Source organism: Monodelphis domestica, chromosome 6 (genome assembly GCF_027887165.1).
Source record: "Monodelphis domestica isolate mMonDom1 chromosome 6, mMonDom1.pri, whole genome shotgun sequence".
Lineage (NCBI taxonomy): Eukaryota > Metazoa > Chordata > Mammalia > Didelphimorphia > Didelphidae > Monodelphis > Monodelphis domestica.
This window is the reverse complement of record NC_077232.1, coordinates 8,960,910-8,988,799: the sequence shown is the minus strand read 5'-3', so window position 1 is coordinate 8,988,799 and position 27,890 is coordinate 8,960,910. Positions and strand designations below refer to the sequence as shown.

The 27,890-nt window shown below is 56.7% G+C and overlaps 1 protein-coding gene across 36 annotated transcripts in view; it reads right to left on the bottom strand.

Moving 5' to 3' along the window:
- Positions 1 to 5,260: 5,260 nt before the first annotated feature.
- NRXN2 (neurexin 2) overlaps positions 5,261 to 27,890 on the bottom strand; it is a 173,916-nt gene continuing 151,286 nt past the window's right edge. For 18 of the 36 annotated variants that reach the window (XM_056801461.1, XM_056801462.1, XM_056801463.1 and 15 more), the window contains 2 exons: positions 27,676 to 27,754; positions 5,261 to 7,125 (listed from right to left, as the gene is read on the bottom strand). In XM_056801461.1, the coding sequence (XP_056657439.1) occupies positions 6,215 to 7,125; positions 27,676 to 27,754 (990 nt within the window). In that variant the 3' untranslated portion in view covers positions 5,261 to 6,214. Of the gene's footprint in view, positions 7,126 to 11,840; positions 13,748 to 27,675; positions 27,755 to 27,890 lie in introns of those variants that run through there. The other 18 variants (XM_056801464.1, XM_056801473.1, XM_056801466.1 and 15 more) reach the window with 2 other exon arrangements.

Genomic DNA, 27,890 nt, shown 5'->3' with positions numbered 1-27,890 from the left:
GATCTGAATTGGAATCTTGTCAATTACCCCCTTTTGTCCCAGTTTCCTCATCTGTAGAGTGAGCTAAAGAAGGAAATGGCAAACCACTTCAGATCTTTGCCAAGAAAACCTTAAATGGGGTCATGAAGAATTGGGCATGACTGAAACACCTCCACAACCACAAGGCTTTGTTACCTTGGGCCAGTCTCTTCCCTGCTCTGAGACTGGATATCTTTATCTGTAAGATAGTGGGAGGAGGGGGATTGGCCTGAACGACCTCTGAGTCTCTTCCTGCTCTATACCTGGGTTCCTGTGACTCTCCCCCCTGGAGCATAAGGGCGGTCATTCTCTCTCTGACCTCTGCCTGGTTGGTGCGTGCTGGGGTACAGAGGCCCCTGGAGAAGTCACTGATGAGGAAGATCTGACAGGATGGGACGGGCTCCCTGCCCACTCCCTGCTGCCCACTGGGCCCGGGGCCCTGGGTCACCATATGGCGCGGGCTGTAGGGGGCGGAGATGCTGCTTCCAGCATGGGCCGTAGGTAGGGCAATGCCAGTGTCGGGTGAGCTCAGCTTGTCCCTCCTCCCTCCCAGAACCCAGTGCCCAGGGCTCTCCTCTGCTGGAGGAGCGTCCAGCAAGCCCTAAGCCCAAGCTCCACAGGAGAGCAAGCACTGGGGGCACGAAACCTTTCAGCCTGTGACTGTGCCCAGGAGCAGAGGGCCAGCGAGTGGCAGAGCTGGGCCTGGGCTGCAGGGAGGGGGGGCTCCCACTCAGCCAATGCAGCCATGTCTTAAGAGCTCCCGGGCTCTCCTCCCCGAGCGGAAGCCAAAGCTCCAAGGAATTCGTCTCTAACAGGGAACTTTCAGAGCAGAGATGCACCCGTGTGGGGCAAGATATTCAGGCTGGGGACATCCTGGAGAATCAGATGGGACTGACGGTACCTTGATCCTGCCCAAATAGTGGTGGGGGCTCCTGAAGTGAGGAACGGGCTAATCTTGGTCCTCATCTTTGTCTGCCCCTCTGTGGCTTTGCTGCCCCAGCCCGGCTCTCCTCAGTGACCTTTCTACTTACTTCTTGTTCTCCCTGGTGTCCTCATTCTCCTGCCTACCCAGGGTGGCACAGTGCCCAAAGCACTGGCTTTGGAGTCAGGAAGACCTGAGTTCAAAACCAGCCACAGAGGGGTACTAGCGGTGTTACCTTGGACAAATCACTTCATCTTGGCCTCAATTTTCTCATCTGTAAAATGGCAACAATACTAGCACCTGGGAGGGTTGGGATGATAAAATGAGATAATCTAATTTGTGGAGGGCTTTGCAAACCTTCAGGAGCTGCATAAAGCTTGCTGTTGCTCCCTGATGGATGTTCCTTCTCCCACTGCCTGCCTGCCAGTGTGGAGCTCCAACTTTGGTCTCTTCTGTTCTTCCTTCAGGGCTTGTTAACTCCTGGGGTCTCTACAATCTCCCGCCACCCCCTTCCAATCTAGCTTGCCATTCTCTTGCTCAGAAAGCCTTGGAGGCTCCCTATCACATCTAGGATAAAATAACAACTCGTCTTTTTGGCATTTAATGCCTTTTTATAAATAGCTCTGGAGAAGTGGCTAAGTGACCCAGTGAAGAGAGGACAGTCCCTGGAGTTGGGGGAGGGGCTTGAGTTCAAGTCCTGACACAGACACTTCCTAGCTCTGGGATCTGGGCAAGTCAGGGAACCTTTCTCAGCCTCAGTTTCCTCATCTGTAAAATAAGCATTTGACTTTCTGGGCTCCCAAGGTCTCTTCCAGCTTTAAATCTTCCATCCTCAGACAGACACCATCTCTCTCTCTCTCTCTTTCTCTCTCTCTATCAACCCCTCACCTTCCATCTTAGAATCAATATTGTAGGTAGAAGAATGAGCAGTAAGGGCTAGGCAATGGGGGTTAAGTGACTTGTCCAGGGTCATTCAGGTAGGAAGTGTCTGAGGTCAGACTTGAACCCAGGACCTCCCATCTCTAGGCATCACTTCTTAGAGGAACCCTGGCCAGATCCCTTCTTGGCAGCTCCCCCAGAGTCTTGCCTCTCTCCATCTCTTGACACTTGGTATTTTCTCTTTCTGTTTCATATTTATTTATCTGGCCCCACAGGTACTGGTACACCAAAGTGCTCGATTGAATAACAAAAGCATCTCTGGGTCTCCCAAGCCTGTGGATCCCCAATAGGTTGCCTGGAATCGCAGGGCTGATCTCCAAGCCTTCCCAGCCCCTTCCCAGTGGCATTCAGAGGTTTCGTTTCATAGACTTTCCGGGCTAGAAGAGGCCTTAGAGTTCCTTGTATTCCATTACTTTTATCTTACAGATGGGGAAACTGAGGCCCAGAAAGGGGGAAGTGACTTGACTGAGATAATGAGTCAGATTTAGGAGGTCACCAAGACCTGAGTTCGAATTCAGCTTCAGATCCTTATATCTGTGTGGTCCTCGGCAAGCCACTATCTCAGTTTATCTTTATCTCCATCTCTAGTTGTCTATCTCGGTTTCCTCACCTGGATAACAATGGTACCTACTGGGGGGACCGACACCATGCAGAGTGGTTGTGAGGATAAACATTCTCATTCTTCCCCGTGAGGGGAGCTGCCCAACAACGTGTGAGAGGAGAGGAATGGGCCACCTCCGGAGGTAGTGAGCACCCCGTCACTGACTGTCTCGAGGGAGCAGGTGTGGACTGGAATAAACGGAGGCCTCTTCCACCACTGGGGCTTTCGGGTTCTCAGGCACAATCTGAAGGATTCTGGGTTTAGGACCACCTCTGCCACTCCCTGCCCAGGTGGCCTCAGGTCAAGGGCTCTTCACCTTCTGGGTGTCATTTTTTCCCAATGTATTGCCTCCCTCTGTTTAAATGGGAGCTCACTAGGGGCTGGTGCTTGAATCCCCAGAGCTTAGCCCAGGATTTGGCACACAGAATTTGCTTAGTAAATGCTGACTGGCTTATCCTGGAGCCCTTTGGTGAAGCCCAGAGACCCCTTCTCAGAATCCTGGTTTTAAAGGCATTAAATAAAATGTCTAAGAATACAAATTACAATACAGTTAGAGTGAAATAAGAATGGGCTTTTTCCCCATCCAAGTCCACAGATTCCTGGACTCTAGGCTAAGCTAGGTGGTTCAGCGGTTAGAGAGCCAGGTTTGGAGACGGGAGGTCCTGGATTCAAATCTAGCTTCAGACATTTCCTAGCCAGGTGACCTTGGGCAAGTCATTTAACCCCCATTGCCTAGATCTTACTGCTCTTCTGCCTTAGAATGGATACCTAGTACTGATTCTAAGAAGCTAAGGGCTTAAAAGTTGTTTTTAAAGCAAAGATCACTCATCTTAGAAGAGGGATGGCCATGTTCTGCCCAGCCCCAGAGATGGAACTGGGAGTAATGGGCGAGAGTCACAGAGGGCTAGATTTTGGCCCAACATTTGGAAAAACCTGCTCCGTTGGAGTTCGGGCTGCCTCAGGAGGGAGGGAGCTTTCTGTCACTGGAGACGGATGCGGTAGGGATACGTAATTAGGTGCCAGCTGGGTGGGGTCTTCTGTGGGATTCTGTCCACTCGAGTCACCTGATGGGTCCCAGTTTACTCAGCTCTCCAATGGATGGGGGAGGGCTGAGCCACAGTCTTTAATGTCCTTTCCAGCTGCAGTCGGTGATTTCCATCCTGTGAGCCTCACCAGCCCCAGCCCCGAGGGAATCCCAAGGGATCAAATGGGCCTCAGTTTCCCCAACCAGAAATCACTCTTCCAAAGAGGGTCTGCTTGGCGGCAAAATCTCCAAAAGGGCAGCTATGCGGGGGGCAGTCTGGGAAGCTGACAGGAAACCTTTCCTGCCCTTCTGCCCCAGCCACCAGGAAGTCTGAGGAGGTAAGAAGGGAAATTCCCAAAGGGGCCCTTCACCTCTGCTTTGGACTCAAGATCCCCTCCCTTGTCTCCTCTATTCAGAAAGCTTAGAGGTCCTGGGAAGGACCCTGGAGCCAAGGCCAAGGGAAGGGCCCCGGGTCACCATCCAAAATGGCTCCGTAGACCCTGACCCCATGTGGCCTCACTAACCTTCCCGAACATCGGAGTTCTTCCTGTTGGCCTCCATAGTGGGTCCTCCTCTTCCTTGTCTCTCTTTCCTTCTGTCTCTCTCTTCCTCCCCCTTCTTTCTGTCTCTGTCTGTCTGTCTGTCTCTCCCTCCCCCCTCCCTCTCCCCCCCTTTTCTCCTGTGGCCATGGAAGCCTCTTCACAGGTCTTCAAGCAAAGGCTGGATGATGCTTTGTCCGGCTTTGTGAAGGATTCTCTTGGGGCAGGGTTGGGTCTGGTGTCCCAAGGGTGTGGCTCCCGGGCCCAGGGAGTCCTCAGCCACAGGGTCCCCTGCTTGGCGGTAGGATTCGAGCCTCGTTCTTTCTCCAGCGTTGGTCGCGGGCTGGACCACCAGAGCTATCCTGAAAACCAGGCTTGTCCCCGATGGCTGGGGCCGGATGGGGCTGCTGCTTCCCCCAGCAGGGTCTTCTCCTGGAGCCTGGCTTCGTCTTGAGGAAGGTGAGCAGCACAGGCGGATGGGGACACCCGGAAATCTTCATGGGCGCTCATGGGGGCCCCGGCCAGGGTCCTTCCTGCCTGTAGGGTCCCAAGACCTGGCTTTTAGCAGCCGGGAGCCCTTTCCTGGCTCCTCCCCCATTTGGGGTTTGGCCCTGTGGTGGGGAACTCCCTTCCCCAGCGCAGCCTCCATGGGTCATCCAATAAGCGTTTATTCCTCGGGCCTCCCATGCCTGGCCATTCCGCTAGCTAGCAATGGGGGCATTGCCTGGGCCACATCCGCCAGAGAGGGGACCGGCACCCAGGTCTACCTGCGGCACCATACCACAAACCTCACGTAAAGCGCCGCCAGCAGGGATGCCAAGGACACGAGCCTTCCGCCAGCAGGACGGGCAGCGGGAGCACGCTTGAACCCGTCTCTTTCGCAGCCGGCCCTTTGACCAACGGAAAGGGCCACGGCTTAGCCCTGAGCCATTCTGGCCATCCTGCGCCTATGACCCGGCTCCTTTGGGCGCTTCCCTAGGAACAGGCCCAGTGCACATGCCCCACCAGCCTCACTGTCGCTGGGGAGCCAGGATTAGTGCTCAGACCTCCCCGTGGGCCCCCTGTGCTTCCCTGGAGTCTCGGGGTGAGAAGGCAGAAGGCAAGCCCCGCGGAGGTCCAGGCCGGGCTGGCGGCCCCCCCTCTTTGCAGGGGCAGGGAGGGGCTCTGCCCCCTGAGCCAGCGCGCCCTCCCGAACAAACTGCACAGGGCCAATGGGGTTTGGAAAGTTTCTTTTGTTTCTCCCACACATTTCCGGAATTGGGGTGTTTTCCAAGACTCAGACACATTTGTTAACAAAGAGAGAAAGAAAAAATAACAACGGGGACGGGGAGCCCCTTCGGCAGAGAACTGTCCGCCAGCAAGTCCGCAGCGGGGCGTCCTCCCCGGCTCCCTCTCGCCCGGGATGCCACAGGTTATGAATAGCTAGATATTTGTCTTTAATATATATCTGCAGTTTTCCTTTCCCCGCCCCCCGCCCCCCGCCCCCCAACCCCACACACACGCACAGATGCTCTTCTTTGCCAGATCCCAAATGCACGTCGCCCGAAAACTCAACTTGTCAGAGACCCCCACACCGTCCCCGGGGCGGGGAGGGGCGGGGCAGGCAGGGCAGGCCTTCCCGGCCTCTAGGGCTGAGGTTCCCTCCTCTCCCCAGAGCCCTGGCCCTAGCCAGAAGCCCACCCAACACAGCCATGCCCGCTTTCCCCCACCGCCCGTCCCGTCGAAGCCCAACCCTTCCCACGTGGTACTGCCGGCTTCCGCTGCTCCCAGAAACCAAAACATCGGAGGGGGAGGGGAGGAGAGGAGGGGAGGAGAGCGGAAGGGGGGAATGGGCACAGCCAGTGTAAAGGGGGAGGAAACAAACACTTTACAAAACCCCTGCCTGCTGTCCCGCCCCCGCGCCCCCCCTAAAGAAAATCCCCCCCTTAAAAAAATAAATCAATCCAGGGCTGGGAGTGGGAGCTCCGAGGCCTCACTCTGCGGTGTCCCCGGGCCAGGGGAGGCAGCTCTGGAGACCACCGCGGTGGCCAGGGAGGAGAGCCGACAGGGGGCGCTCAGCTTGCTTTCTCCGTTCGCGTTTCTCTCTCTCTTTTTTCCCCTTTTCTTTTCTTTTTCGCGTTTCCTCTAGGCGAGAGAAGTCCGAGGCGCCCGCGGCCCGGGGGGAGGGCGGCTCACACGTAGTACTCCTTGTCCTTGTTCTTCTTGGCCTTGCCGGGCGCCTTGGGCGCGGCGGGGGCCTTCTCCTTGACCACGGCGCCGTTGCTCTGGGCCGAGTTGCTGATGTAGTTGCGGCTCTGGTCCACCTGGTAGGAGCCCTCGTCGCGGTTGCGGTACTTGTACATGGCGTAGAGCAGGATGAGGATGCAGAGGGCCGCCGCCGCCACGATGCCCACCACCATGCCCGTGGTGCTGCTGGACTCGCGGATCACCTCGACGGCGCCGGGCGGGCCCCGCTCCCCGGGGCCCGTGGGGTTGGCTGTGGGCACACGGGGGAGGCCGGGGGCCGCCGTCACGCCGGGGGCCAGGGCAGGGGGCGGCCGCCTCGGCTCGAAGGCCGTGGGCGCGCCGGGGCCCCCGGCCGCCGCCCCCGGCGGGTTTTCGAGCAGCGGCTGCAGCGGGTCGCGGTGGTTCATTTTGCCCGCCGGCAGGTTGGGGGGCAGGGCCGAGGGGGCGAGGAGGACCCCCGGCGCCCCCGTGGCCCCGTCTGTCCTGAGGTTGGGCCGGGGGGGAGGAGGCTTGCGGGGGGACAGGAGGGTGGTACGGTCCGTGACCAGGGGGAAGGTGGTGTAAAAGTCTTCGTCGTCCGTAGGGGGCAGACTGGAGTCAAAGACCTCCCCCGAGGCAAAGCCCGACGCCTCGATGGGCTCCTCGCAGTCGCTGTCATCCTGCTCCCCGCCCTGGCACGGGGGCGGCCCCGCAGGGGGCCGCCGGGCCCCGGGCGGGGGCAGGGTGTCTTGGGTGGCACCCAGGCCCGTGAGGAAGGGGTAGAAGGTCGGGGGCGGGGGCACGAAGGGGGAGCGGGTGGCCACCGGAGGGGGGTCTAGGGAGTCCTCCGTAATAATGGGCAAAATTAACTCGCCTCCTAGAAGAAGAGAGAGAAGAGAGAAGAGAGGGCATCAGGGGCGGCCGGCGGGGCTGGGCGGGGCACAGAGAGAAACAGCAGGCCTTTTACGAACATCGGAAATCGGTTCCAATTGGCTTGTCCGAAAAGGCTACCTGGGGCTTGGACCCGAGCCGGCCCAGGGGGCGTTACTACGAGGCGGCGGGCCTGCCCACGGGCGGGGCTCTGCCCTGGACTGACTGTGGGTTCTCGGTTCTCTTTGGTTTTTTCTCTTTTAAGTTTTGGTTCGTTTCTAGGAAACCAAAAGGCAGAAACAAGAAAAGCAAATGGCAAAGGAGCGAAAGAAACGAAAACCGAGAGGCTACTGGTCGGCTGGCTGTGGCTGGCTGTGGCTTTGGTGCGGTGCTTTAAAGAGCTTTAATTAGGCCCACGGCGGCACGGAAACACGCCGGCGGGCCGGCTGGGCAGGGCGGGCGGGCGAGGGGGCACTGGCTAGTTTCTCTGGGGGGGGAGGGTGTTGTGAGCGGTTTTGTTTTAAAAAAGAAGAGAGCATACCACGGAATTCAGGTAACTTACATCAACAAATAGGCCCAGTGATTTTAGCATGAAGAAAAAAATTACAAAACAGAGCTGTGTAAGAGGGTTCTCCCGAGGAAAATTAAGACAACTTTTTTTTTGCTTTGCTTTCTCTTTTCCGTACATCTTTCTCTCTCTCTCTCTCTTTGTCTCTCCTTTTCTTTCTCTCTCTTTTCCTTCCTTCCTTCTTCCTTCCTTCCTCTCTGTCTGTCTGTCCTGTGGCCCTGGCACCTCCCTTTTTCATCACTCCTCTCCTCTCCCTGACTCTCCCTCTGTCCCCACTCTCAGCTGCCGGGCTGGGGCTGGCGGGTGTTTAGGGCCAATGGATGAAACACTGGGGCTGATGGGAGGGGACGTGTGGGCACGGAGGCATCAGAGGTCTGGGAGCTGCCGGAGTTGGGGCTGGGGGGCCAGGAGGGGAGGGCTGGGGGAGGCCTAAGGATGGAGCCTCAAAGGCTGCTGGGGGAGTGCGGGGGCTGGGCATGTGTGAAGGTGGACATGTGTCTACAGGTGAGGTGAGGCGAGCCTGGAGGGTCAAGGGCAGGGCAGGTGAGGTGAGACACTAAGGCCTGAGCTGACCCTGACTACCCAACCTCCTCTCTGCCCACACCCTCTGCCCCTCTAACCTCCCCCCTTCCCAGCCCCTCCCCAGAGTCCCAGCAGCTATGGGGCTGCCCCAGGGCTCAGCTGTCTCAGGCCCTTTTAGGAAAAACAATAACGAACCAACAGAAAGAAGAAGAAAGCAAAAAAAGGAAAGGAAATATATATATACACAGCCATCTAGGGGAGGCTCCTGCTGGGATGTGGGGACCCAGGGGAGGGCACAGGAGGGAAGGCTCTCCCTCCCCCCCTCCCTAGGGCTGGCAACTGAAAACCCATGAACCGGTGGAGAGGTGGAGGAGGGAGCTCCCTACTTGCTTGAACCCTCAGCAGAGCTACAACTCCCTTCATCCCTAGCTAGTGTGCTACATCTCCCATCATCCCCTAGGATGAGAACCACAACTCCCGTCATCCTCTGGAGTGAGGACTTTCTTCTTTCATCACTTAGAAAGAGGGAAGGCTCCGCCTCCCATCATCCCCCCTCATCTCCCATCATCCCCTCAGTAGGACATCTCTCCCCCCCCCATGACGACTCCATTTCTCCTGGGGCCCCATGGGATAAGGAGCTCCATTTCCTCTGATCTCTAGATTTAAGGGCTTTCATCTTCCATTAGCCCAGAGTAGGCTGCTCTCCCTTTGCCCTGCCCAGACTAGACTGTTGGCCTGGAGGACATTAACCTGGGCCTGTTGGGAGCTAGGGTGGTGGGCTAGGGGAGATGTTGGAATTCTCACAGCCATCATTCCCTCTGATCTTTGGTCATTTCCTTTCCAAATCAACTTGAATGACTCTTGGGACTTACTCCCTATAGAGGAGTGGGAGTGGGAGAGCTTGGGATCCTCCAGGAAGCCCGCCTGGATTCATTCTGCACATCTGGCCACCCTCCAAAGACAATGGTCTGACTTCCCATTCTGTTCTCTCAAAACAACCTAGTGAATTATAGCAAACTCCCCCCCCCCCCCAGCAGAGCCCTGGCGGGACTGGGAGGGCTCTGAGCCCAGATCATCAGCATCTGACTAGCAGAGAGGGAGGGAACCCAGAAAGGGACTCCAAACAGCACCTCAACAGCCTATTTCTAGCGATCTCCAGGGACCTCTAATCTTGCAACCACCCCTCTATTCATTCTCCCCTCGAATGCGGGGCTTCTGGTGAGCCCGACAGCCTTCCAGCCTGAGGTCTTTGCTGCCTGGAGAGTTTCTCTTCTTCCCACTTCTGAGAAATCACTACCCCCCCCCCCATCATCCTTATCTGTCCTAGGCGGCAAGAACCTTAGATGGAGAAGGGCCACTGGGCCCCTTCATTCCACAGAGAAGGCATCCGGCTCATGCAGGGGACCTCAAGAGACATTGTGATGCCTTGGAAAGGGCCCTGAGCTTGGGATGGTTCAACTTGGAGAGAAGAAGACTGGGGACGAGGGGAGAAGACTTGTGGCTGCCCTCAAATCCGGGAAGGGCTTCCACATGGAAGAGGGCTCAGATTTGTTCTCTGAAAACTGGCTGAAGGTCCAGGCACGATATCAGGAAGCGACTCCTCACCCTCAGAGGGGATCAGCGCCAAGAAGAATGGCCAGCCTAAGTTGCTACGGGCTCCCTTGAAGTCTTCAGGGAGGGGGACCAGCTGGATCAAGTGGGTAGTAGATGGCATTCTTGGCCATAAAAGGGCTGGCCAACTCAGAAACCGTGTTTCCATGATCCGAGTTCCAATTGTGGAATTGTTGGCTATTTACTAGCTGTCAGAACTGGCAGATCTCAAAATGTGCCCTATGTTTGCAGACCACTCGGAGCCCCTTATCTCGTTGGATTCTGACATGAGAACTGTCTTTGCCCAACAAAGGGCTAACCCACACCAGAGCCATTAAATTAGTTCTTGATCCTGGAGATCAACAAGAGCTAAGGTGGAGAGGGGCTACCTTAACAGGTGAGGCTCCTCCGCTTCCAAAGTCTCTAAACAGAAGCTAGAGGACCATTTGTAAGACATGTTCTAGAAGGGATTCCTTCCTGGGTTGGACTAGAGGTCACTTTCTAGCTGTGTGATCCTGGACAAGTCATTTAACCCTGTTGGCCTTAGTTTCTTTAGCAATGGCGAATCACTGTAGTATCTTTGCCAAGAAAAGCCCAGATGAGACTTGCCCCAAAATGGCGGAACAACAGTCAAAGAGGCCAGTGAGGTTCCTTTCATCTTTGAGTCTAAGACTCAGATCTGCCATCTGTGAATTGGGGGAAGGGTTGGACTGGCCTTCCCATCTACAATCCTAGGAAATGCAGATTCAGAGAAGAATGGCGACTCTAGCCAGCAGTTGGGATACCAATGGGATCTTCCATGTAATATCAGGAAGAGGGAAACGCCACCAGGCTCAGCAAGCACTCCCTCATGGTCCAGGCTCAGCGTGGGATATCCTAGCCCTGGCTTTCTAGGCTGAGGTGGTCTCGGGTCTTCAGCCAGCTGGAGGTCTGGGGATGCACCTGGGGATTTGGCTACGTCCTGACAAAGCTCTGGAGGTGGGAGTGTGGTCTGCTGCGGAGACCAGAAGATCAGATCATCAATCTCTGTTTTGGCATCATCTGATGGCCCTGACAGGGGTGGTCCCAACTGGGTGCTCCCCAACAATTCCCTACAGAAAATTCTGTCATTCCTATTGCTCTCCATTTCCTTCCCCCAACTGACTTGGACAACTCATTGCGCCCAGTCACCCTCAGAGTACTTCCCCAACTCCATGCCTTTGCTTATGGCATTCCCTTTACCCATAATACCTTCTTTCTCATCTCTGCCTTATGGACAATCTCTCCATCCTTCTAGATCCAGTTAAGAAACCACCTGCTCCATGAAGCTGTGCTAACAGCTCAAAGCAATTCCAGCAGGGCCTCTCATGTACTATTTACCACACAATGCCCTGGTCCTGGAGACAAGAAGCCTCGAGTTCAAATCTGACCTCAGATACTGGATCACAACCCATCTGCTTGGAAAAAGGCACCTCCTGGATCACTGAGGCAGAGGGGCTTGTGTAGCTCAATGAAACTAAGAGCTATGCGTACAGGGTTACTCAAGATGGAAAGGCCAAAGTGGAGAACTCTGACAAAAGGAAGTGACCCCCGGAGAACAAAATGACAAAGCACTCCAGTATCTTTGCCAAGAAAACTCCACGGGAAAAATAGTCCCTGGAGTCACAGAGTCTGACATGACTGAATGACAAGCAGCCTTATAGCTCACACCTTAATGGATGAGTTTCCCCTTTTTTAAAGACAGTATGGTGTACTAGAAAGAGCACTAGGTCCGGGATCTGGAGACCTGGGTTCAAAACCCACCCTAACATTTATTACCCCAGTGCTTTCTGGACAAGTCATTTCCCCTTTCAAGCCTGTTTCCTCCCTTGCAATACAATGGTATTGGCCTAAAAGATCTTTCCAATTAAGGATGGAATTTGATCTGGACCAAAGTGAAATCCGATTGTTTCCCAGGGATCAGTCCCTTAAGAACAGGATGGGCAAGGTGTGACTAGGGAGAAGCTGGTCTGACAACATGATGGGGGTTTGGGTTCAAGCTCAATGTAAATTAACGGGGGCTAGGGCAGGGGGTGGGGGGGCAAGGCAACCAAGAAGGCAAATTCACTCTCGGCGCCCAGGACTCCATTAGTTATGGCCCCACTGACCCCTTGCTCTGGGTCCGAGCTACGTGCTCTGAGATTGAATCCTGGATGCTGAATTCTGAGGACACTGATAATCTGGGGAGCTCTCATAGCTGCACAAGACTGGATTTCAAATTCAAAAGAAGGGAGGTGGGATTCCTTGGACTGAGAATCCAGAAACCGGAGATGGGAGGTGCTGAAGAACAAAGTTCTCCAAACCTAAAAGAAAACCTATTGAACCCGTGGGAGCAACCAACGTGGATGTGCCAGTGCCACTGAATCCTCGTTTTTGAAAGGCACGTACAGAGGAGGAGAAAAGAGCGGAAGATGCCTGCAAAGAAAGACCAAAGCCTGGAGGAATTGTCAGGGATGATGTAGCTCAGAAGTAACTGAAGCTGGGGAGAAATTCCAAAGAAAACTCCTGAGGCTTTTTTAGCTTTGCTGGGAGGGAGGGAGGGGATGAAAGAAGTGATGGGAGCACCTGGGGCAGATGGGATGATGGGAATGGAGCAAGAAAAAAGGCAGAGCTGCTCAAGTCCTGTTTTGTTTCTGGCTCTTTGTTCTTCCTGCCAAGGAGAATAGTCTTTGGTCTAGTCTAGGAAAGAGGCACAAAGATGTCTCAGAGAATTGAAATGATAGATGGTGGGGAAGCACCCAGGTCTCTGGGGTCCTGATGGAGCCAGTGTCACTGAGCTCAGAAAGATTGGTGAGGATGTGGAGATATCATAGTAGTGGGGAAAGGGGAAAAAACACAGCAAGTATGAATTTAATTCTGGCAGAGTTCTAGTACTGGTAGAAGGGTGGATGGTGAGGACTGAGAAAGGGAAACAGTAGTCACTAAGAGCCAGAATGGTTCATTTGGTCCAGAGTGGGGGGTGGGTGGATGGGTGTCACAGAGTTAGAACTGGAAAAGATCTTGGAAGCCATTGAGTCCAATTCCTTCATTTTACAGATGAAGAAAATGAGGCAGACAGAGATTCAGTGACTTGCCCAGGGTCTCACAGCTAGTAAGTATCTGAGACTGGATTCAAACACAGGTCCACCACAAACCCCAGATGAACCTCAATTCCTCTTTATGAGAAGGTTCTTAGGGAAACTCTATAGATACTGCATAAGGGGATTTCAGTGAGGTCAGTCTCACAATATCCACGGAGAGATGTAAGTTGGGTGACATTGAAGACTGGTGGAATGACTGGGCCCATAACCAGCCTGGGGGGAGGTTTCTCCTGGAGTAATCAAGGGGTTCATGGGCTGGAAAATGAACTCTCCCTCTGGGTGACTAATCAAGCAAAGGAACAATTTCTGTCTCCCCCCTCCTCACTACAGTCTCCCAAGGGAAGGATGGACGAGGTCACCACCACCGAGGCAAGCTCCTCTGGAGGATTCCAGAGAGAATTCTGCTCTGCTGTTTTTGATCTCAGAAATCCAGCCCGACCCCACTTTTTTCACTGGCTTGCCAAAATCGTGGATGACACAGAGCTGGGGGGGGTAGAGAACACACTGGAGGGCAGGCCTGGGATCCCCAAAGGTGCCCCAAACTAGAATGAGGGGCTCCCTTGAACAAGATGTGTTTTAATAGGGAAACGTGGGAAGCCCTACATTTGACTGGCAAAAACATGGGATGGAGGAAGAGAAATGGCTGGGCTGGAAAGATTTGGGGCTGCGGTGGGAGTCAACAGTGCGATGATGTAGCAGCCCAAGTGGAACCTGATCTGGGACTCCATTAATAGAAGGCTGGCTTCCAGAGGGGCGAGGTGACTGTCCCAGCGTCCTCCCCTCTGGCCAGATACCATCTGGCATGCCGTGTTCCATTTGGATGCTTCCATTTTAGGGAGGACATTGACAAGCTGGAGAGAGACCAAGAGGGTGAGTAAACTCAGATCCACCCAGTGTAAGAGGATCGAGTGAAGGCTGTTTAGCCCAGCAAAGGGAAGATTTGGAGAAGACGTGGTGGCTCTCTTCAATAACTAAAGGGCTGTCATGTATGCAAGAGGGATTGATTTGTTCTGCATAGCTCTGGGAGGCAAAGCAAGGAACTCTGTGTGTGTGTGTGTGTGTGTGTGTGTGTGTGTGTGTATGTGTGTGTTTAAGGGAGGAGTTCGAAGGAGACAGCTTTGGGTTCGATGTCAGGCAGGCCACAAACTGCTCAAGCTGTCCAAACCATCCCCGACTCTTTATACACTCTCATGCTGGCTCTGGTTGGAAGCCTTGGGTTTCAAGTCCCATCTGTGTCCCTCCCTCCCTATGTGACCCTGGATAAGTCATTTGACCGCTCTGAGTCTCAGTTTCCTTCTATATAAAACAGGAGGCTTGCACTGATGGTCTCTAAGGTCTCATTCAGCCGTAGAGCATCGGTATCGTATGCTCCCTTGGCAACCTTTCTTTCCCATAGCTTCAACAACCGCCTCTGGGAAGAGGACCCCCGACGTCCCCGCCAAGCGGGTCCCAGTGAGCATTTCCCCAAGCTTCCCCCTCTGCAGAGATCTCCTTCCAGTCCCAACCCCACCTCCCCATCTGCTAGGACTTCTTCATGTGGATGTCCCACAACTCAAAGCCGACGCGTGCTCTGCCCTGCTTAAAGCAACTCCTCTGATGGCTGCGCATCTTCTGGGTGGCCTTCAGCTCTCACCATTTGGGGATGAGGCAAAACTAGAGTCACTGCCTGGGACTCCCTGCCATCTCCCCAGTTCCTCGGCACGGAGCAGCCCATCCATGCCCATCAGGCACAAGACTGGCAGGAGGGGACAACCTACTGATTGATGCCTGGACTATAGAAAGAGGCTCCTCATTGGCCTTCTTGCCTTGGCTCTCCTCCCCAAACCAAGCTCACACAGCAGCCCGATCCATATTCCTGAAGTGTCCAAAGCTTGTTCCTTCATGCTTGCAGACTACAATACTAGCTTTTCTGCTTGGCATCTGGAGCCCTTCGCAATCTGGCTCCAATCTGCCTTCCCAGACACATCACATCCTCCCTTCCTCTTTGGGTTCCAGCCCAAATGGGCCACCGACCATTCCCCATACAGAACACGGCATCCCACCTTGGCACTCTGCCTCCCTTGCCTGGAATCCGCTTCATCCTCTCAGTCTCTTAGCTAGAATTCCCCAGCTTCCTTCAAAGTTCAGCTCACATGCCACCTCCTACATGAAGCATTCCTGGATCTCTCCCAGTTGTAGCTGCCACCCCACAAATTGCTTTGTAGATATTTTGCATTTAATTACGTGTGTTCAGGTTGTTTTCCCTCCTCAAAGCCAAAGACTGTCGTCTCTAAACGGAGCCTGGCACATTCCTGGGACACAGGAGGAACTCAGCAAATGTTGGTTGATCGACTGATCCAGGTAAATCAAGTACCTACTATATGCCAGCCTCTGTCCTGAGTGCTGAAGGCACAAGGAAAAGCAAGACAGTCTCTGCCTACAGTCTAATGGGGGAAGTCACTCATGTCCAAACAAATCACATACGGGATAAATGGGAAATGATATTAAAGAGGCCTGGGAAAGGCTTCTGGTAGAAGGTGAGACTTTAGCAGGGACTTGAAGGAAGCCAGGAGGAGGAGAAGAGGAAGAGGATTGATTCCAGGTACTGGAAAGGCAGAAAGATGGGAGATGGAGGACTGGATACAAGGAAGAGCCAGCAGGCTAGTGCCGAGGAGCAAGAGTACATGCAAGGGCTGAGCCAGAAGAAGACTAGAAAGGTAGGAGGAGGGCAGGCTGTGGGGCCATTGTGGTTTATTGAGAGAGAGAGAGAGATCAGAGAGAGATATCAGAGACAGAGACAGACAGACACAGACAGACACAGAGAGACAGAGACAGAGAGAGACAGAGACAGACAGACACAGAGAGACAGAGACAGAGAAGAGAGACAGAGAGGGAGGGAGGGAGAGAAGGAGAGACAGACAGACAGGGAGAGAGAAAGAGAGGGAGGGAGAGAGGGAGGGAAGGAGAAAGAGAGACAGAGAAGAGAGAGACAGAGAGAGAGGGGGGGGAGGGAGAGAGAGACAGACAGAGACAGAGAGAGACAGAGAGAGAGGGAGGGAAGGAGAGACAGAGAGGGAGAGAGACAGAGAGGGAGAGAGACAGAGAAACAGAGAAAGAGAGACAAGGAGAGAGAGAGGGAGGGAAGGAAAGAGACAGAGAGGGAGGAGAGACAGAGAGAGAGGGAGAGAGGGAGGGAAGGAGAGAGAGAGAGAGAGGGGAAAGAGAAAGAGACAGAGAGAGGGAGGGAAGGGGAGAGAAAGAGACAGAGAGGGAGGAGAGACAGAGAGAGAGGGAGAGAGGGAGGGAAGGAGAGAGAGAGACAGACAGACAGAGAGTGAGGGAGGGAGAGAGGGAGAGAGAAAGAGGTGGGAGAGGGAGAGCCAGCGCAGGAGGGATATCAGCGAGAATAGGGAGATCACTGACAGCTAAGTAGAGGATGGACTAGAGGGGAGAAAGACACCCCTGTTCCACTTCTCCTTACATTCAGTTTCTGTTGAGACAATTCTCCGGTGGCCTCTGCTCTGTATCCCTAGTGCCTAGCAAAGCCCCAGCACACAGTAGGGGCTTAGCAATACTTGCCTAATTGAATTGAATCTCCCATCCTTCCCGCCTCCTGGTGCTAACAGAGCTCTGGTTGTGCAGAGGAGAATCCCCCTGACGCTCTTGTCGGGCTCCCCCAGTGCACTGAGCCAGGTGCAGTCAGCAGCCTTGCTCCCCATGGCCACCTCTGGACTTCCCTCCCCTGTACTACTCACTCTGCCACCTCTCCTCCTCCTACCTGCACTTACCCCCTCTGACCTTCCCGTTCAGAGCTGGGAGGGACCGCAGAGTCCAAACCTCTCATTTTACATAAGAGCAAACTGAGATAGGAAAGACATGACTTGCTCAAGGTCACAGCGAGGCCTCAAGGGTCAGAGTCCAACTTGAACTCGGCACTCTCTGCCTCTCCATCCAGCGTCCCGCCGCGCCACCCTGATTCTTCTTGGCCAGCCTCTGGCTCACTCTCTGCTCTCTCTCAAGGGTTTCATCTTCGGGCTCACAGTTTCTCTGTTGAGCCCCACCTCTTCCCTCAGACTTTAGGACTTCGGGGTTGGTCTATACCCTGTTTAGCCCCCCAGACTTCCAGTCTTCCCTTACAATTCCCAGGCCCTCCACTGTAGGACAGAGGTGCAAATGCTTGATAAATGCTCACCGACGGATAGATTGGGCCCCCAATCACCTCTCTAACTCACTTTGATGAATCTCTAGTTCTTGTCCCTTTTCCCTAATCATAATCTCCCATCCTTCCAGTCCCCTCCCCCCCTCAGCCTAGGCCCACTATGACCTTCGGTTTCTCATCCCTTCCTGGCTCGCCAATCCATCATCTTTGTACTAGTTCCATTCTCTTCTCCTCACAGTACAGCCCTTATGGTGGATCGAGTCACTGACCTCCCTCTTCTTTCCTTGAACCTCTCTCTTGCCTGCTTGTCCATTTGTGTCCTGTCGGTTCCAACCTTTAGGTCCCCCCTCGAGCCCCTGCCCAGCCCCCAGGTCCCTTGCTATAGATTTTCTCTCCTCCCGGACAGACGAATCCCTCTAAGAGCAATCAGGAAGTGCTGCCTCTGGGCTCTGACACGGCGATGCCCGATGGCCAGCTGACTCCACGACAGTCTCAAGTAGCCACTGCAGACCCCCTCTGAGCCCCTCCCTCCAGCGCCTTTTCTTTGCAAAGCCCCCAAAGCCCATGTTCTCTCGGCGGTCACCTCCGGCCGGATTATTCTCTGCTTTGAGGGAAGCCTGAGCTCCTGGAGCCTCCCTGCTGCCACTGAGGCGCCGCCATCCTTGTGGTCCAGGTTCATCCCTTTTCCTCACTCCGTTTCCAACCCTTGTGGATTCTATCGGTCTATTGAAAACCCCTCCTGGGTGTCCCCTTCCCTCTGCTCCCGCCACCTCCATGCCTTAGCCCTAACCCAAGGCACCGCCACTGCGGCCCTTGTCCCTCCTGCCAGCTCCCCACTGGCCTCTCCCTTCTCCAGGCCATCCTCCACAGAGTGGCCAAGATGACCTTCTGAAGGCACAATTCAGACCGCACCATTCCCCGCCTTTTCCCACCAGGCTGCATCCCGGGGGGCCCCTGGGCGCCCCACTGCTGTGTCCTTACTGCTCCAGGAACCTTTGCCATCCACTCCTGGAGCTCCCACGGAGCCTGCCCTCCGACAGCAGGGAGCGAGCTCCCCTTAGAACTCCCATTCAGGGGCAGCGAGCTGGCTCGGGGAACTGAGAGCCAGGCCTAGAGAGGGGAGGTCCTGGGTTCAAATCTGGCCTCACCCATGTCCTAGCCGGGTGACCCTGGGCAAGTCACTTGACTCCCATTGCCGAAGGGATACACAAAAGTATTCAGTCTAAGACTGGAGAGAAGATTCTTCAACAAGTCACTTCCTTTTGGTGAGGGCAGCCAGGCCAAGCCTCATTTCCCAGGGGGCAGCTGGGCACCTCCTCCCCCACCCTTCCGCGCACGATGGTAAGCTCAAGAGCAGGGGCTGCCTTTCTTCTTGCTCGTATCCTCCGGCACAGCTTGGCCCAGGGCCCGGCTGACTGCGGCAGCTGGTGACGCAGAGGACAAATGGCCGGGCCTGGCGCCGGGGAGGCTCCAGGTCAAGGATGCCCGTGTTTGCCTCGGTTTCCTGGACGGCACAACGAGGGCTCCTCTCCCAAAGAAGGGACGTTCCTGAGGGGCGACGAGACGGCCCACTGTTGTCTCGGCCCGTGTGGGTCCCAGATGTCCTCGGGGCGCCATTTATGCCTCTCCGCCGTCCTGGGCCCGTCCTGGGCCACAGCCCAGAGCTCGAAGGCTGGCATGGAGAAAAGGCGGCCGCTTGGGCTCGTGCAAAGAACCGTGCGGTTTTTCAGCGCCGGCCGGCCGGCTCGTCCCCATCACCCAAGAAATGTGTGAGGAGAGAAGAGGGCGTGGGGCCATCTCTCAAGGGACAGCCAGGTGGCTCAGTGGATAGAGCCAGGCTTGGAGGCAGGTCCTGGGTTCAAATGTGGCCTCAGGCCCTTCCTAGCCACTCACCCCCATGGCCTAGCCCTCACTGCTCTTCTGCCTGGGAACCACTGCACAGGGCTGACCCCCAGATGGAAGCTGAGGGCTAAGACGGCCCCTCCGCACGTTGGGTGGCCTCCTTGTGGGGATGGATGCGAGCCGCACCGGCCGGGGATGGGTGGGCTGCAAATTCCGTCCCTGGGGATGTCCACGTTAAGGGTCTTTAGGTGCAGAGGGTCTTCCCCGCCCCGGGACAGCCCCTGACCCAGGGGTGCCTGATCCGCCGATGTGACGGGATCCCGGCCAGGGCCCTTCTCTGGTTGGCCCCCAGCTCCCTCCGTCCATCGTCGCACTGTCCCTCCCTGCGTCTCTGCAGGCTTCCACGGCGTCGGAGCCATCAAGGCTCTTGGGCCGCCGTCAGCCCACCTTCCCGCTGCATGAATGGGAAACGGAGGCCGGGGGGGGGGGGTCCTCGGCAGCGTTTCTGGGGCAGGCCGGGGCCCAGTCCGAGCCTCCGACTCCCCAGCACCGCCTCCAGCAAAGCTTCCATCCCGGCTGCCAGCAGGGCTTCTGCCCAAAGCGCGGCGCCCTCTGAGGGTGCGACTGGAGGCTCCTAACAGTTGTTGGTCCCTTCCCAGGATCCCTTCTCAAGCAGACCCATTCGCGCCTCTCCGCCGATGTGCAAACTGGGCCTCTGCCTGGCAGGCCCTTCTCTTGCCTTCCTCCAACTCTCACTTGCCCCTTCAGGTCCCGAGTTCGAGGCCCCCTCCTCCAGGAAGCCCTCACTAACTGCCACAGACCCCCGTGGTCCCTTCCCCCCTTAACTCCCCACACCCACGCGCCGGGCCGTATGCACGAAGAGGTTCACTCTATTGCAAGACTGTCCAGACCCAGAAAGCCCAGGGAGTCGGCTGGTCTTCAGAATAGCCTTTCTAAGGTGCTTTCTGGCTGGGTGACCCTGGACAAGTCACTTCAGCCCTCCTGCCCAGGCCTCGGAACCAGCGCCGGCGCCAAGGTGGAAGAGGCGCTCCCAACGAGAACGCGGACCCTTTGGGGGGTGCAAAGCTCCCCCCTTCCTACCCTGGACGGAAGATACGCCCACCTTAGAGCGCTTGGCCGCCCAGGAGCCCCCTCAGTGGAGAAGTGAGCGCGCGGCCAAGATCGCAAGGCCAGAGGCGGAGCCACCCATCCTCCGGACCCAGATCTCGTCGGTTCTGCTCCGGGGGCTCCCTGTGCACCCCCCCAGCCCCGCCGAGGCCGCGGCTGGGCTCAGAGGATTCCTGGCGCCTCACCGCCCTTCCCCTGGGAGCCGGAATCAAGGAAGGCCACCTGCAGGCCGGCTATCGGCCCGGGAAGATCCGGATGCCGGCACCGCCTCGGACGCGGCCCAGCTTTGTGACTGTGCAGGGATGCTCCAACTCCAGCCGGGCTCTTCCTTCGGAAAAGGGTGTGGCGCTGTCTGCCCCGCAGCAGCCCAGATCAGTGTTTAGGATCCAAGTTCGAGTCCTGCCAGTGACCTCTGCTGGCTCCGGGGCCCTCGTGGCAAGTGTGAGGGGTGGAGCCGGGCAGGATCCTCACCAGAAGCCTTTTCCTCCTGGGCGAGGGGGGGGTGGAGGAGAAAAGGGCCCGGATGGAGGCTGTGCGCCTCCCTGTGCCTGGCACAGGGCAGATGCTTCGTGAATAGGCTCAAGTTGGACCGAGCGGCTGATGGGGGCTTCCGAGAAAGGGTGAGGGAGGCGAGTTCAAGTCCACTCCGTTCCTCGCTGCCCGGGATCTCGGGGTCCACCGGGGAGCCGTTGGGCTCCATGCACCCCCCCAGCTCCTCCTGGTCTTTCCTCGCCAGCCTCGGCCTAGACTCCCCCCTCCTCCTCGGGGCCATTGGATGGAGATGGCCCTCTCTTCGGCCCTGACCTTCTAGATCTCCCTCCCTGTCGTGGCTGGCCTCCTGGCCGGGGTCCCCGGCGCCTGCTCTCGCTCCTCTCGACCCTCCCGCCCGGCTTCCAGCCTCTCCGCTCGCCTGGAGTTACGGTCCGAAGTTAGCCCCGCCTGCCCAGGGTCTTCACCCTCCTCCGCTTCACCCCCCCAGGCTGTCCCGAGCCCTCTTCTCCCTCTCTCCGTTGGGAGGCCCCAGACACCCATCATCTTACCAGCCCTAAACTCTCCCCTGTCTGAACTGCTTCTCTTCTCCCCTCCTGCGGGGGGCGCTCCGGCTCCAAATCTACTCCTCACTCTCTCCCACTCTCCAAATCCAGCCGGCTCCCTCTGGGGAATCTCTCGCCCTTCCCCCTCCTGTCCTCGGACCCTGCCCCCACGCTTGATCGTATTAAGGTACGCGTTGGGGGCAGCGAAGGGCCAGGGCCGGCAGACCCTCCCTAGCTGTGTGACCCTGGGCAAGTCACTTGCCCCCGTCGCCCAGCCCTCCCTGCTTCTTCATTGGGACCCATAAACAGTAGTGATGCTAAGGGAAGGAAAGGGTTAAACATGACCACCGTGTCCAGCGCCACCACACCAGCTCCAGCGGCTCCCTCTGGTCTCCAGGCTTCTTACACCTCGCGGCCCTCCTGCCATCCCTGTATGTGGAGGGCCGGACGCTGGCCTGGGGCTGTCCTTGGCCCCAAACATTCAGTGAATTTGTTTATCAGCCTCACCTTCTGTCTAAGGGGCGGTCACGTGACCTGCCCAGGGTCACGTGGCTGGGCAGTGTCTGAGGCCAGATTTCATTCCTGTCAGCATCAATACTGCATAGGAGTGCTCAGGGCTAGGCCACGGGGGCTCCCGCGAGGAAGGGTCCGAGGACGAGCTTGGCTGGCTTGGCTGGCCGTCTCCTGGGGCCGGACCTTGCGCTCTTCCAGGGAGCCACCTAGCTGCCCCGACCCCACTCAGTAAAGCGCTCCCTGCTCAACCGGCCGTGTCTCTGCTCCAGCCCCAGCCAGCCCTGAGGGTCGGAAGGGTTCCCCTAGTGTCAGGCCTCTCTGGGCTCCCCCTCGCAGGCCCCTGGCCCTACGCCCTCGTCTGACCAGCTTCGGCGGACCTGAATGTGGGGCGCCCCCAACAGCAGCTCCCCAAGATGGGAAGCGACTTCTCTGGGGCCAAATGAGTGGCTGCAGAGGTGGGATTCACGGCCGAGTTCTCGGCCTCCAAATCCGCCCTCCTTCCCTTCCCTTCCCTTCGAGGGGGGATAGAGCAACGAAGGCCTTCGGGCAAGTCTACGATCAACGATCTGAGCAAGGGGTAAACCTTGGAAAGACGGGGCCACAGCCTCTAAGTCCCCTTTGTGTGCAGCCCCTCGCTGGACCCTGGCAGGGATGGGGCTTTCTGAAATGCTGGTGTGGCTCTTCCTCTCCCCCATCCAACACAATCCAACAAGCATCTATCGCCTAGCTGTACTTTGCTGGAACGAGAGGGTTTGGCTGGTAGACCAGCAGGCCGACCCTGTCACATTTTGGTCTCGTATTTACTGGCTGAGTGACTCTGGCCAAGTCACTTGATCCAGCTTGCCTCAGCTTCCTTAACTGCAAAATGAGCCAGAGAAGGAAATGCCAAACCATTCCAGCGTCTTTGCCAAGGAAACCCCAAATGGGGTAACCAAGAGTCCAACAGGATTGAAAAAGGACCTGGTCTGACCCTGAATTAAGTCAAAGCTAGGTGAGCAGAAGACAACCGTCCAGCTCCTAAGATGGAGCTGGGGGAGGAGGATCGAGTTCTCTGCCGTCTCCCCATCTTCCTCCACAGAACACGGACGTTAGGAGTGAGAGCTGAGGGGCAGAGGCAGAAGGCCCTCAAGACCTCTCCAGAAGGGTTTCAGCAGCCCCAGGCCCAAGCTACGGTTGGGGATTGATCCTGTGGACAGAAGGCTTCTGGGCCACTTTCTCAAAATCACAGACATATCGAGCTGGAATAGAACTGGGCAGTGATACGGCCAAACCCCCCATTAGCACCCCAGTATTTGTCTCCCTCTTAGGCCAGACGCTAAAAGCACAGGACCAATCTTTAAAAACAAAACCTCTTACCTTCTGTCTTAGAATCATTAGAATCAGTCCCAAGGCAGAAGAGCAATGGAGGTAAAGTGACTTGCCCAGGGTCACCTAGCTAGGACATTTTTGAGGCTAGATTTGAATCCAGGACCTGCCATCTCTAAATCTAGCTCTCTGTACACTAAGCCACCTTAGCTGCCCCTACAACCAGTCTTGGAGGGGAAGGGGGCACCTTCACTAGAACTTGTGATGGAGTTCCGGTGGACGGCCAACAATCTACTCCAGGGGGAATGCTGCCCTGAGCCTGGGGGATTCTGCTACTCTTGTCCCCCCTGGAGACTCAAAAAAACAAGCAGGAAAGCTGTCCCTGGCCAAAAAAAGATGCCACAGAGTCCAAACAGGAAAAGGAGACTCGGAGTGGGCACCACTTTCAGCAGGAGGCCCTTCCCAGGCCCCCCCAGAGTCTAGTTCCTTCCTGCCCTCCTACAGTATATAAGGATTTGTTTACACACTGGTCCTCCCATCATAATGGAAGCTTCTTGGGGGCAGGTTCTGTTTCTTTGTTGTTTGGTTTTGTTTTTTAGGCAAATAGGATCAAGTGACTTGCCCAGGGTCATACATCTAGGAAGTGTCTGAGGCTAGATTTGAACACAGACCCTGTTCAGGCACTCTCTCCGCTGTGCCACCCAGCTGCCCTGGCAGGTTTCTTCTTTGCATAGCTCAGCGTCAGGCACATAGTAAATGCTTAATGAGTGTGTTGAATGATCGGTTTGAACTCTTCCCTTCTCCTTTTGTTCCAGTTCTTCCCATCTCGGACCTCTTGTAGGAGAAGCCTGAACCTGGAGGCGAGTTAGAGTGCTCGCTCTGCCCCTAATTCAGTGGGTGATCTTGGGCAATGCCCTCTTCCTCTCGGGCCCAGCTGGGCTTCCTTAGATGTAAAACTAGAAGAATTCCAAAGGCTCCTTGAGCTCTGACGTCCTGTGCCTGGACCACGGGAAGAAGCAACAGGAAGGCTCTGCAGCCAGCTGGACTCAGTTATCTTCCAGTGATCGCCAGCGTCAGCAAGAGGGAAACTATGCCAGGGTCCAGCCAGAGTGGGTAAAGGCTGGCCCTGCCTGGCATCAAGCATGGGTGCAGACCCTCCAGGGCTCTGCTCCTGGGTGAAGCCTCGCTGGTCCTCTGAAGGGATGGAGGGATGCATGAGGGCTTGTGCGCCCATCACGCTCTCAGCAATGCAGCACCAGAAGGGGAATTTCCTGTGCCCTGGGGCTCACAGGCTGGGGAAAACATCTCCAGCCAACAGGTCTATGGATTGGAAGATGCCTGGCACATACTCAACCATTTGCAATCTGGACAATCTGAATCTGGATCCTCGTTCTGTGACTTCCTGACTACGTGATCTTGAATAAGTCATTTCTCAACCCCCGTTGCCTCTCCCTGAGCCCCTTATGTCTGATGGATGCTGAAGTGTAAAAGCCTCCAGAATGGAGGAGCCCTGCCCCTGATCAGGGGACCCCAGCAGCTGGCTGGAGTTGGGAAGGCCCCAGATTCAAAACTCGGGCTGGAGCTCTTGGTCTCGGAGGATGCACCGGAGAGGAAGAGGCAAGATGCCAGACTTTGTGTCCTATGGAATCCCTCCTTGGGGCAGTGAGGTGGCTCAGTGGATAGAGGGCCAGGTCTAGAGATGGGAGATCCTGGGTTCAAATCTGGCCTCACAGATCTCCTAGCTGTGTGACCCCTTTGCCTAGCCCTTACTGCTCTTCTGTCCTGGAACTGATACACAGTATGGATTCCTCATCTCCCTCTAGGGCTTCCCCCACAGCTGGGGAGGGAAAGGAGGTTATGAGTCCATCAGAGAACAAGAGACTCATCTCATCCCATCCAACCCGCTGCTGAATGGAGATCCTTTCTCCAATCCTCTCTTCTCCTCTCCAGCCTCCCATGACTGCCCATCCTCTCTTCTCCAAAGATCCAGAAGGGTCTGCGAGCGGGTGAGGGCTGTTCCTGGGTCTTAAGAACAGAGCAGGAGCCCATAATAGACTCTACCACCCGCTGGAGCTGCACCTTCTGGGAGGCCAGTAGCCTCTATGAGCCAACTGCTCCAGGGAAAGATGGCGCCTCAGCCGGGCAGTTACATTTCCTACAGAGCCCCTTGAAGGGAAGTGTCTGAGCCCTCTCCCTTTCCCTCCCCTTCAAGCCAAGAGCTGCCCAGCCAGATCCTTGTAGAAGGTGCCCTTTGAGGACAAAGAGGAGCCCGTGGTGCCTCCCGTTCCCATATCTACAAGAGACGGCTCTGGGCCAGGCAAGGCCGAAGCACCCCCAAACAGCGGACCCTATTTGGTTGGCCGTTGCGCCCTGTGGTCCTAGGAGGGGCCCATTTGTCAGGCCCCAAAGGCTGCTTCTGCCCCATCGCAGTCCCATCGCCTGCTTTGTCAGCCTCCTCCCACCCCTAAATGCACCACTTCCTTCGCAGCTCCCTGTCAGCCCTCCTACTGGTGCCTCTGATAGGACGCTGCCGTACAGAGAAGCCCTCAGGCGTATCACCGCGGGCAGACCCTTTGCCTCCCTTGCACTGCACGGCCCCAGACTGCTGCCCTTTTCTACAGGTAATTCATTTCTTCTCCCGTCCACCTGACAGTTCAGCCTTCTCCTCAGGGCTTGCCTCCACCAGGCTCTCCTCACTTCCTTCTGCCTTTCATCTAGTGTGGAAGCTGGACCTCTGGGGCGGGAAACAAAGATGCTCCGGCAAAGTGAGGGAGGGCCGGCCTTCTCAGACTGTTCCGGAAGCTCAGACACCCTTTTCTGCTGAGAATGCCAGAAAGTGCTGGAGATCTGTCTTTAGGTAACTGGGCTAAGGGCGAGGCCGGGTCTGAAGCGGGGGACAGGCAGAGTCAAGTCACGCCTTTGCCTCCTCCTCCCTGAAGCCCTCTGGGCCTCGTTCTGCTTGTTTTCCAATGGGGGCCTGGATTAGACGACCTCTCCATGGCGCCCCATAGCCTGGTGGCGCATCCCTGTGCCTATGCTACCCTTGCTCCAAGCTCATTCCCCAGAACTGGTTGCCTCGCCAACGGCGATCAACACATGGCAGCTGAACTCTCACTCGGATCCCCTTTCGCCTTGAGAGTTACTAAACTTCATAGGACCCCGGCCCTGCTCTGCACACACTCGGTGCTTAATAAATGTTGAGTAAGCTTGAATACTTGATATTAAAACTGCCCCTCGCCGGGCTGGAATCCTCGACTCTTTCTTTGCCCTCCCCCATCCCCAATCGCGCCGGCCCGAGCCCAGCCAGCCTTGCTTTGAACCTGACATGGACGAGGCCCCGCGAGGAGCCGGGGATTGCGCCCTCCGAGACGACCGCACGGAGCCCTGCCTCCGTCGCTCCGGCACGTCCTGGCCGCGCTGAGCTGCCCCAGTATGATCCCGGCACCACATTAAGGCCCATTTCCCAGCTGACCCCGGAGAAGGCTGGCCAGCCGGCCAGCCATAATGGCGAGGCAGAAGAAGAGCCGTCTCCCCAGGAGCACTCCCGGCCCCACAGTCCCTCGTCTCCCCCTTTACACCACTGCACGGGCCTTCCTGAAGCCCGACGTTGGCTGCGTCCTCCCCTCCTTACGCTCCCCAGGTCAAGTCTAAGCCAGGCTGGCGTTCCAGGCCCCCTCCTGGCTCCATCTGCCGTCCTTTCCCTGCCCCCACCCCCTGCTCTCTGCCTCCTTGGCCACACCATTCCCTTCTCCGAGGATGGCCTCCCCGCCCTGCGGCCGTCAACACGCACCCTTCACATGCTGGCACGGGGCCTAGGCTCTGTGCTAACAGAACTGCTTTAGGTCCAGCTACCGGCCCACCTCCTCCCGGAAGGCTTCCATGATCTCTCCTTCTTCCCCCCAGAGACTTCAAAGGAGACCCTGGCCAGAAAGCCCTTTACTAGCCTCAAAGCGCCCTGTGCATGCTGGGTACTGATCCCCGCTGATCCCCGCTTTGTGAGGCTTACGCACAGTCTGATGCTCTAAATGGGCGCCTGACCATCTCCCCAAACTCTGACTCTGCCCCCCTAAGCACACAGTAGGTACTTCATAAGTATTTGCTCTCATCTGTTCTAATCTGTCCATTTAATGGTATGTGGAAGCTCCCTGCGGGCAGGATTCGCATCCTTGGCCTGCCCAGGCAGGGCCCTGCAGGGACGGGCTTGGGTGGGGAACACAGGATGCTCTACTCTGAGCGGCGTCTCCACCTTAGCGGTGCAGGGGGATGGGGGTGGGCAAGCCAGGGGAAGCCAGTCCTGACCATCCCTCCGCACTCCCTGCATCTCCTGGGCCTGGCAGCCTTCTCTTGGGGAGCCGCGGGGTTCATCCTCCCCAAAGGCCGTCACCGACAGCTGGCCCCACCTTGGAGGCTGGCGGCACCCCCCCAAAGGCTCCTGGGAGCGAGATGTCCTTCCGGTGGGGGATAATGGGAGGAAGCCTGCCCTCGCCACCCTCCTTCCCCAAGAGCTCACGGGAGTTGTGGTTCAGCACCGCCGCAGAGGCTTCTCCCTTCTCCTCTCCCAGCCTACCTACATCTACCAGGAGCTACAGACCCCCGAGATGGGCGAGCCCATCCCACAGCCACCAACAGGGGCTGGACTTGGGCCCTTGTCACGAAAGGGAGGTCAGCTGGGGGTGTTGGGGAGAGCTAAGCCCTAGCCGTCATCCCTTGGGGGGTCCCAGATCTCGGGGGGCCTGGGGTGGTATAGGGATGGTCGCCCCCTCCTCCCGGATGAGTCAGCAGACAGGGGCCCCCGGGGGGAGGGGGGAGAGACACTCACCAGTACTAGGCTCACACTCCTCCAGGTCCTCATCGTCGCTGGGGCACTCCGCTGACGCTACCAGGAGGTCATCTGTGTTCTGGGGGGACAAGAATGGGGAGGCAGAAAGGGGACCCCCGGAGAAGTTAGTGCTTCCCTGGAATCTGAGCCTGCTTCCTGTTGTATCCGCCCGAGGTGGAGTGGGGGGCTGGAGAAGAGAGCCTGGCACAATGCCC